Source organism: Asterias rubens, chromosome 7 (assembly GCF_902459465.1).
Source record: "Asterias rubens chromosome 7, eAstRub1.3, whole genome shotgun sequence".
NCBI classification, from domain to species: domain Eukaryota; kingdom Metazoa; phylum Echinodermata; class Asteroidea; order Forcipulatida; family Asteriidae; genus Asterias; species Asterias rubens.
This window is the reverse complement of record NC_047068.1, coordinates 6,423,249-6,433,528: the sequence shown is the minus strand read 5'-3', so window position 1 is coordinate 6,433,528 and position 10,280 is coordinate 6,423,249. Positions and strand designations below refer to the sequence as shown.

Genomic DNA, 10,280 nt, shown 5'->3' with positions numbered 1-10,280 from the left:
AATTTTTCAGTATAATTTTCAAGTTTGCAAAGTTTCAAATCCAGAAAACCAAAACTCAGACTGAATGGAAACAGATTTGTATGGTCTGGTCCCTTATTGTTTAATTTTAATAACTATATGCATGAGTCAGGGACCACGGCATATTCTGCTTGCGGTCGCACACTGACAGAATGGTGAACATTGATTCGGCAGTACAGCAACCTCCAAAATACCGTCTGGAAATAATAAGTAGTATCATTTAAATAATTGTAAACATTCTTTCCCAACAAAACACTTGAAATCGAATGCAATTCCATCTATTGCAAAATGTTGATTACATATCAACAACAAAATAGGAAAGTTCAAATTTTAAGTCCTTGCTCCGTACGATGCACATTTTCTTTGTTCTAAGGAAGTCACGTTTTCTGTGGGTGTATTGTTTTAAAGGATTTGGGTACTTTGTCCACAGATTTACATTAAACTTACACCGTTTGAAGATAATGATAGAAAGCGTACTCTAAAATAATTATTGGTTGCTGAGGTGCTGTAGTTTAACAAAAAAATTAGTAAAACAATGTAATGAAAATACGTTTTTACTCAGCAAGTAATATTTTCAGTGAAGCTTTCTACTATCGTTATCGTCAAACTGTGTAAGTTTAGTGTCAATCTAGTTTCCGTAAGCACAGAATCGGTACTTACGGAAGCAGGGACTTCTGTGCTTACGGCAAGCGTATTTCACGGGTTAGCGGCGAATTTGAGCTTCTGCGCATGCGTACTCCACGATACTAGGCATTATACGCTTACAAGGCTATAGCGTAGAAATTCGGCGCTTGGACGTAAGCGGGGAATCGTGATTTCGGCGGTAAGCAGAGCCATGGAATTGGGAGTGTCCATGTACATGTTTTTGTTGAAGCTCAGATATGTATATAGGTTGGAGCTTGACCATTAATGTCTACATTCTCTCTAAAATAACATCATTGCACACTGAGAGATACTATCAAAGCTGATGAAAGGTCACCCATCAATTTGTCATTTCATTCTGGGTTTTTTTCTCAAGGAGGTTTTATCCCTGTTGATGGAACGACTAAGAAGACCGTAATCTTACAGGTATCCTGGGCCGTCCGAGCGACGCTTTTCTCCCTCGCTGGAGTCGGTATCATCATGGGTCTGGCATTCCTCTATCTTAACATTAGATACAAGGCTAAAAGGTTTGGAGAAAATCATCGGTGTATGCTTTATAATTAAATTGTCATACAGGCACTGGACAATATAGGTAATATAACTCAAAATAATGTTTGCATACAAACTTATTTGAATTCGAGACCTCAGCTGAAGTCTCGAGTTCAAGGCATCTTGAACTTGTGCGACAATGGTGTTCTTCTTCTATTGTTCTCTCGCAACTATCAATAGCTCTTCATTGCTTGTTACCAAGTGGGATTTTATGCTTACAATTATTTTGAGTAATTATACCAACAGTGCCCAGTGCCTTAAAGACAAAAACGGACGAGAGAGAATGTAAAATTGACCAGTAATGAGCTGTACAGATAATGCCCAGGAAATAAGGACAGATTCAGACCAGCTAGTAGCTTACATTTTAATACTGGTTGATGGGAAGCAATTATCGTTAGGTTATTGTTGGTATGCAAATTGAAGACTAACAATGATTATAATTTAAATCCACGTTAAACTCCTTCCGATGCGTGCAGGGCCATCAAGCTGTCGTCCCCTCCCCTGGGAAATTTGACTTTGATCGGCTCTCTGCTTCTGTACGCCTCGGTCTTTGCTTCCGGATGGGATGATACTGACCTGTCTGATACGGCCATTGTCTTCAAGTGCCACGTGAGTTTTATTTATAAGCTAATCCCATCTAATTCTCCTTTTGACGACTATCATGTTCGTAAAGGCACTGCGTGGACACTATTGGCAATTACTCAAAATAATGGTTAGCATAAAAAACTTACTTGGTAACGAGCAATGGAGAGCTGTTGGTTGTATAAAACATTGTGAGCAACGGCTCCCTCTCAAGTAAAGGTCTTTTGAGATTGAGAAAGAATTACTATTTCTCAGTAAAATATTTGAACTGATTTCGAAATCAAGCATCTGAAAGCACAGAACTTCGTGTGACAATGGTGTTTTTCTTGCATTAACAACTCGCATCTTCGATGACCAATTGAGTTCAAATTTTACAGGTTGTATAAAAATGCTGTAGGCCTATACTTAACCAAAGGTTTTCAGGTGCGTATGCGGGGGGGGGGGGGGGGGGCGTTGGGCTCACGTGACACCGCGACTGTTGTTTTCTCAACATACGTCACACCCTGCGGTATCTCTTGCTGTTCATCCAATCAGGGCCCAATTTCATAGAGCTGCTTAAGCAAAAAATTTGCTTAAGCACGAAAATAGCTTGCTTATTTTACACATGTTACTGGCCAAATGTCATGCCACATGAATTGCTTGTGACTGGTATTTAGGTGTTGTTTACTTAGCATAACAATTAAGTCGAGTCTTGGCCGGTACTCTGATTTTACTAAGCAAGGATGTTTCTGCTTTAGCACATTTTGTTGCTTAAGCAGCTCTAAAAAATTGGGCCCAGTGCTTGGGTAGAGCATGTAGAAAGTGCAAATTCTGCCATAAACTTGTAAAAACCGTACCGTGGTCTTTAAACTGCAACAGGACCCCCTGACAAGCCCCTGTTTGTGGAATTGTGTTTATCCACAAGGACATAATATGTTATATTATAACTGAACAACATGTGCCATAATCCACACATACACAAGCAAGCACCTCTAGCTAAAGCAGTAGTTATAATAGCTCTAAATACAGTGTCATCATCGACATATACAGTAGAAAACTAAGGCAAAACATGTTTCTACAATGGAGCCAGGGAGCAAATAAACTATTGCTCCATGTTTCTACTCACGTTTAATTGTCATCTAGCTCTATATAGCTCTATGATTGGGGTGCGTAATTGCTTTTCTATGATCTTAATACAGTCCAACCATCGACACCTACAGCGGAAACCACCAACGCCGATGGCACTTTTTAAATCCAACAAGCGTAAAAATGTCTCATCATGGAGCTATAAATAGCTCCATGGTCTCATTGAACAAATTGTTTCTATAGTCTAGAAACTTGTTTTGCGTTCTAATCTACAACAGAGACCCTATTAGTTAATAAACATAAATTATATATTGTACATTTCACCTATCATGTTTGTCTCACCAAACACTGTTTTGTCCCTAGATAAAAACTGTTATAGCCTGCACTGTGATAGTAAAACTCTGGGTGGCTAGCTGATTCAATGACTCCCAACTCAAACATTATCTCGGCAAAAACAAATTGGGTAAAGTGGTCAAATAATTATTTTTTAATGAGATCACAACAAAGAGCATCATTATAGCCGTTATTTTTAGGGGTTCGCGTTACGCGCTCGCATGCACTATATAATTTAGCAAATCTTGGATCTGCCCCTGTTGTTAGTGCCGTTAATTTTATTGATTGCCAAACGTATACCTTCCCTTTAAAAGACACTGGAAAATATTGGTAGTTCCCTCAAATGCTCAAAAAAATAATTGTTAAAGAACTTACTTAGTAACAAGCAATGAAGAGTTGTTGATGGTATTCAACATTGTGAGAAACGGCTCCTTCCGAAGTAACGTAGTTTTTGAGAAAGAGGAAATTTCTTACTGAAATAATTTATTAAAAGGCTTCAGGCCTGAAGTCTTTTAATATAAAGCACACAAATTTGCGCAACAAGTGTGTTTTTTCTGTAATTCTTCTCTTGCAATTTCGATGACCAATGAGTCCAAATATTCACAGATTTTATCCATTTGATTTAACATAATATGTTTGTATACACCAAGTGGGAAAACTTGTCTTTTACATTACCAAAGGTACACTGCAGCCGATTTTACGAAAAGCTAGGATTAATCCTATCTCGAGTTAGGACGAGTAACTCGACCTAACTTGGGATGGTTTCAATGCGTCCTATCATCTTCAAATACGGAACAAACTCGTCCTAACTCCTTAGATTGATCCTAAGTTAGGAAGAGTTTGGTGAAATAGACGACATTGACTGTTAACTAATTCTTTTGATTGCTTTCCAGTTGGAGCGTATCCTGATATCCCTTGGCTTGTCGTTGTCGTTTGGTTCCATCTTTGTGAAGACGTATCGGATACACGCAATCTTCACACTGGCCGTTAAAAGATTCAAAAACATTGTGCGTATTATTCAGAGAGCTCTTTGGTGGTATTACCGTAGTCTTGGTGCAAGACTTTTCTCGCTCAGCGCCCATTTATGCTAAACTAGGGAAACAAAATATGCGAGGAGTCGGCCGCGTTGTGCGTGAAAGATAGACGAGAAACGTCTTGCACCAAGATTTAAGTATTACCCCGTGTCACTCACTGCACAATTCAAAAGCAACGGTTTTGGCTTCGGCCTCGGTTACGTATTAGGCTAAGAATGCACTCTGGCTCAGGCTAAGCTGTCGTTTAGGCTTAGGCTTTGACTGACTCTCCGGCTTAGGTTCAGGCTTATAGGCTCCACTAAAAGTATTTTGAAAACGTGCAATTTTGGTGGGAAAAAAATGGGCGGGCGGACCGCAAGGCAGAATAGTCTTAATTAGTGACTAATTAAGACCAATAGGGGTGTGACGTCATAGGCAAAGTAAATAATAGTTGTGAACCAACTCTCAGAATTAGTATGATCGATGATCAGGGGAAACGATTCTCATATTATTAAAATGTGGGAATTTCAGACGAAAAAACTTTGCAGCATTACCATCTCATAACAAGACGGAGTAAAAAGCTTTCGGGTATAGTGACACATTTTTCGGGATAATTATCAAAGTATGACCCAACTTTAAAGCTTAGAACCACGAGTGTCCTGATTATGCACTTGGTATTATCATTGTCGGATTTAAGTATTGTTTGAAGCTTTGCATGGTGTGGGGAAATAAGAAGAAATTACAAATAAATAGTAAACTTTTAAAGAGCCGGTTTGGTTTCGACGTTTCAAACAGTATACTCTGCGTGTCTTCAGGAGAAGAATGAATGGTAGACGAGCAGAGTATACTGTTCGAAACGTCGAGACCAAACCGGCTCTTTTCAGAGCAAACACTCACCCTAAGAGATTTACACGTGGTTGTACCCGCAAGTTTACTATTTATTTATTTATAGTTTCTTTTTATTGTTTGATTTACTTTTAGGATTTACCGGACTGGAAACTCATCGGCGGAGTTGCTCTAATCGCTGCCGTGGATTGTGCCATCTTCACGCTGTGGGTCGCTTTGGACTCGACGACTGTTGAGAGCCGATCCTTTGAGCCAAAGGTAGCCATTTTGATTTTGATAGCTCAGATGAGTCGCACCTTTGAAAAAAGAAGACTTTTAGGGAGGCCGGGCGGGCTTTCTTACTTCTCATAATTTCAATATGCACAACTTAAGACCGAGTCACACTGCAGCGATAAAGAAAAAGATGACGATCACGACGCTAAGAGAATGCATTATATTGGTTGAATTGCTTCACGCAGAATAAATACACGCCCATTCAGCCAATAGTATACACATAATGAATGTTTATGAGTGCAATGGTGCAAATAATGTTCATGAGTTGAAAGATGGAATGTTCTATTCAACGAGGCGGAGCCGAGTTGAATGGAACATTCCAGCTTTCAACGAATGAACATATTCGCACCATTGCACGAATGAAAAACATTCATTATTTGTTTTATATAACATCCAAGTAGATCTTTGTCATTTTGATTGAAAGAAACAACTTTCAAAACAAACAAAGCGTAGGCCTCCAATTTTTAATTGTAGAAGACGAATGCTAGTCATTTTACTAATATGCCTTGCTGCGTTACCGAAGACAACGCGCACGCAGTGATGTTTTTACTCAGCTTTTTCGTTCCATTCGAAAAGTACCATTGCACGCTGGCAGCGTGCAATGGTACTTTTCGGATGGAACGAAAAAGCACGGTGAGTGACTCAGCGTGCAATGGTACTTTTATTTGCTATCACGTGACGGACAATCCTCCAATCAAATGGCAAGGATCTGCTTGGGTGTTATATAAAATGCGTTATCTTTGCGTTGTGATCGTTTTCGTTTTCGTTATCGCTGCAGTGTGACTCGGCCTTTACGCGTCATCGTCGTCGTCGTCGCTGTCGCTCGGCGCTGTTGCTGTTGCTGTTTCTGTTTCTTGTTAATAATGTTGTTTTTCTGTTGCTGATCAGTTGCTCCTCCTTTGCATTTCGATTGTTGTAGTTGTTGCTGTTGTCGCCGTTGTTGCTGCTGCTGCTGCTGTTGATGTTGATGCTGCTGCTGCTGTTGTTGCTGCTGCTCGTGTTGCTGTAGTTGTTGGTGTTGTAACTGTCGTTGTTAATGTTGCTGTTGTTGCTTTTGTTGTTGTTGTTGCTGTTGTTGATGTTGTTGATGTTGCTGTTGTTGATGCTGCTGTATCGGTGATCGCTGCTCGATGTTGATGTTGATGTCAATGGTATGATGGTGTTGCCATTGTTGATGTTTTGGGTTTTTATGTCGTTATACAGCTTAACATGACAGAACCAGAGAAGGAATTATTCGACGTGCCAGTCATTAGGTACTGTGACAGTGCCCATGCGCAGTACTTCATCATCGCCATCTACGGCGTGAAGGGGATATTGCTGACCTTTGGCCTCTTCTTGGCTTGGGAAACGAGAAATATTGCCGTCTCACAACTCAATGACAGTAAGTGAATATTCAAATAGTACTTCAGATTTCAAAATAAACTTGAGGGAAGGCAAAAACTTATTTATTAATAGAGTATTCATTTATCTATTAATTTACTGCTGTTTTGTTACAAATAATTTCAATTGTTTATGAGTTTACTTTCGTCTGTATTTTTTCCCCCTTGTATAGCTAGGTATAACTTGCATTTTTATCATTGGTGTCGGCTACTTCGTTTGCTTAGCTTTTTGATTCTCCGTTTTATTTTACTTAAGTAATTGCCCCCGGGTTGGAGTTGGACAAGGGTGTAAATGACTATTTATTTTGACGTCGTTTATAGCTTTTCTTGTTGATGTTCCTGTCAACAAAGATTTATTTGATTGTTTTTCAAGGTAAATACATAGCAGCCTCTGTGTACGTTGTCTGCCTGACCATTGTTCTTACCGTCCCAACGATGACTCTTCTTGCTGATGACGTCAATATGACGTTTGCAATCCCTGGTGTGGCCATTGTTGTGGTCAACACTACGGTACTGTGCCTGAATTTTATCCCAAAGGTGAGAATAATAACCCATTACCTTTTGGCTATTATTTTATAAAGCAACCTTGCGGACTTAAGCTGATATTTCTTCCTTTGCAAGTCAACTTCTTGTCTCCTTCACGTCAAAGTTTGAGTTGAGCTGTTTAATTAATGTAAAAATATTGGTTTATTAGGATCCGCCTGGCGCCTATTTTTGTATTTTATAATATGAATGTTTTTAACGCAATGTTTTACTAAATTTGCACTGCTTCTTTTTTTTAACTTCGGCCAGACTTCGGACTGATGATATCCAAGCCTACATCCGTTTGCATGGACTGTAAAAGGGGTAACCCTGTTTGGCAACGGCCTCTGCAAAAATATAATTGTAGCCCACACATTGAACTAGCATTCAGGCCTTGTGTGTCTGGCGACTTGCATAAAACAAAAAAACTGTTGTGTATTTTTAAAACCATTATTGCTATTTTTGCTCATGTGTTTTATCCTGCATTTTAATGGGTTTTTAGGCTGTACAGCGCTTTGCAATGGTGTTAAAGCGCTTTATAAATGCATTTAAGTTAAGTTAAAGCCATTGCACACTGTCGGTGAACAGTATTGTCAAAAGGCCCACACTTCGTGTATCACAACTTATATATAAAATAACAAACCTGTGAAAATTAAGGCTCAATCGATCATCGGAATAACGGGAAACCCACCCTTGTTTCCGCACTTTTTGCCGTGTCGTGACATGTGTTTAAAATAAATCCGTAATTCTCGATATCGAGAATTGATATTGTTTTAATGTTTTCTCAAAAAGTAAAGCATTTCATGGAATATTATTTCAAGAGAAGTATTTCACCATTACCTTCTGTAAACCCTGTAAGATATTAAATTGTAAATGTGAACTTTTATTTTTTGTTTTCTGTTCCGAAAGTGTATAATGGCTTTAAGTTAAGAAAACGGCTTAAAGACTAAATACTTAGACCCACTAAACAGACACTTCTTTGAAACACAATAAAAAGAACTAAGCTAATAATGTACTTTGAAACGCGAGGTGGCAGCAGACTTATGCGCTCATGCAGATAGGGAACACTGGATTTATTGAGTAATGAGTGGTTTATTCGTCAAGTATATAAAAATACAGTCCTATGACTCATCGGCTCTATTTTATGTAGCTCTTAATCTTTCTGACTGTTGGATTTTTATTTTGGCGACAATAATATTGGCAAAAAATTCATTTCCTCTGTCTGGTATCTTTCCGTCTCAGGTGTACCTATTGGTGTCAGTGAATGATAAGGATGTACGTATCAGCATGATGCAGTCCATGGGATACGGCGGGGAGACGACGGATCTTGGATCTAGAAGTGGCTCACATGCCGATCGGACGAACAAACAGGTAAATTTTCACTGATTGCGTAGCTCTGAGCATGCGCACATTGCCAATTACAATGGATTTTACATGGTAAGTCTGCTTCCACCAAGTGTCCCAAAAGTCCACCATTACTTGCGCTTGGTTTGGGGGTCCCTCCAAGATCCAATACCGTAATTAATTGCACTGACAGACACTTCTTTTGTTTTATTCGTATAAGTAATCATTAACTTTGAGAAAGATTTTTCCAAATGGAAATCTCGAGCTGCCATTTTGGAGAAAGACTACTAAAAGACAGCTTGAGCATGTCTCCTGATGACATTCACCATCGTAATTCACCACAATTTTTTTTGTAAAAAACAAAATCCCTTCAGATTTGCTGGAAAAATCAATTTTAGTCCGGTACATGCAATTATTTCTATGCAAGTATTTGTGCCAAACGAAGAAGGAATTCATTGTCCTGATTTTTTTTTAGTGTGGAAGCCTGACATTTTGACATTTAATTGATGACAGTAAAAGGTATTCATAAGTTTGTTGATGTTGCACTGTTAGTGTAGTGAACCTTTCATGTACCCCTGTAATTTCTCACCAATGTTCAATATGAGACAAATATTCATTGTACCTCATGACAATAAAACTCACTGCTCGATGTGTAGCGATGTTGAAAGACATGGAAAGAGTAGCGAAATAATTTTGTAGGGAAAATATTTATAGCTTTCGTCCGTTTTGATCGTCCCCAGAAGCAGATGGTGTTGGAGCAGTTATGTCGTCATCTTCAACGGCTACAACACGCAAAGTCAATGCCGTTGTAACACAGTAGGACCTGCCTGAGGACAAAACCAAACAATGTATTTGCATACTCGCAGTAGTAATGTGAGCAAAACATTCTCAAAGTTAAAAGAAAACGAATCGTCACAGTGTCAAAAGAAGTTTTTAAATTATTGAGAAAGTTTATTGGACGATAATATAAACAGGCAGAGGCTGGAATGTTACTGAAGTCGTCTGTTGCCGCAGTGTGGGAAGGTTATAGGGAAAGGGGAAACAGGGTGATTCCTCTGCTGAAAATGGACGAGCATTCACTACTACAAAATCTACCCGACGACGTTTCACTATTCTATGCACAAGATTACGTCTCACGCAACTTGTTATTAAAAGTAGAGTAGCGAGCACGATATCGAAATGACTGTTATTATAGCACTTGCACAGTAAAACGCATAACTCAATAAGTATATGAGCCAACAACATAGTAAAGGTTTGAGAGAATAGTGGAAACATAACTGGATGTGTTTTTCCCTTACCGAAAGTCAGACGGGAAAAGAGAAAGGCTAAAAGGTCCTATAATAAAAACTCTTAACCCTGAAAAGTGCCCCCTTTAGTTTGCGAACGTGGAGTCGTGGCTGTGTGATTGCAGTCCCTATGGGGGTTTTCGCATAATATTATAATAATAATGAGTTCAGAAACGAAATAAATGAACAAAATATATTATGCTTTTTCTGATTTTCTATGGATGCATATACAAGTCCTGAGGAGATGTGGATTCCATTTTGTGGTGTTGACAGAATAAACTGAAAAATTCTTCAAATTTGGCAGATGAAAAACCAATATTAGTCTGGGACAGCTGTCACTGTGGTGACTTGTTGGAGGGAATGCACAAATTAATGGAAAGTTGTAATCCTGTCAAAGAACAGCATCCCTAATAATCTAGCTAGCTCCA

At 38.9% G+C, this 10,280-nt stretch overlaps 1 protein-coding gene across 1 annotated transcript; it reads left to right on the top strand.

The window, feature by feature from the left end:
• Window positions 1-1,057: 1,057 nt before the first annotated feature.
• On the top strand, window positions 1,058-9,917 carry LOC117292890 (gamma-aminobutyric acid type B receptor subunit 2-like). Its single transcript, XM_033775062.1, has 8 exons — window positions 1,058-1,187; window positions 1,686-1,818; window positions 4,083-4,196; window positions 5,184-5,306; window positions 6,525-6,702; window positions 7,074-7,237; window positions 8,465-8,593; window positions 9,307-9,917. Exons 1-8 carry the CDS (start codon window positions 1,141-1,143, stop codon window positions 9,376-9,378), a joined length of 960 nt encoding a protein of 319 aa, XP_033630953.1. The 5' UTR covers window positions 1,058-1,140; the 3' UTR covers window positions 9,379-9,917.
• The last annotated feature ends 363 nt before the right edge of the window (window positions 9,918-10,280 follow it).

Coding starts and splice junctions, on each gene's coding strand:
- LOC117292890 (XM_033775062.1), top strand. CDS start 1,141: ATGGGTCTGGCATTCCTCTATCTTAACATTAGATACAAGGCTAAAAG. Junction 1,188..1,685: donor ATTAGATACAAGGCTAAAAG/GTTTGGAGAAAA, acceptor CGATGCGTGCAG/GGCCATCAAGCTGTCGTCCC. Junction 4,197..5,183: donor TTAAAAGATTCAAAAACATT/GTGCGTATTATT, acceptor ATTTACTTTTAG/GATTTACCGGACTGGAAACT.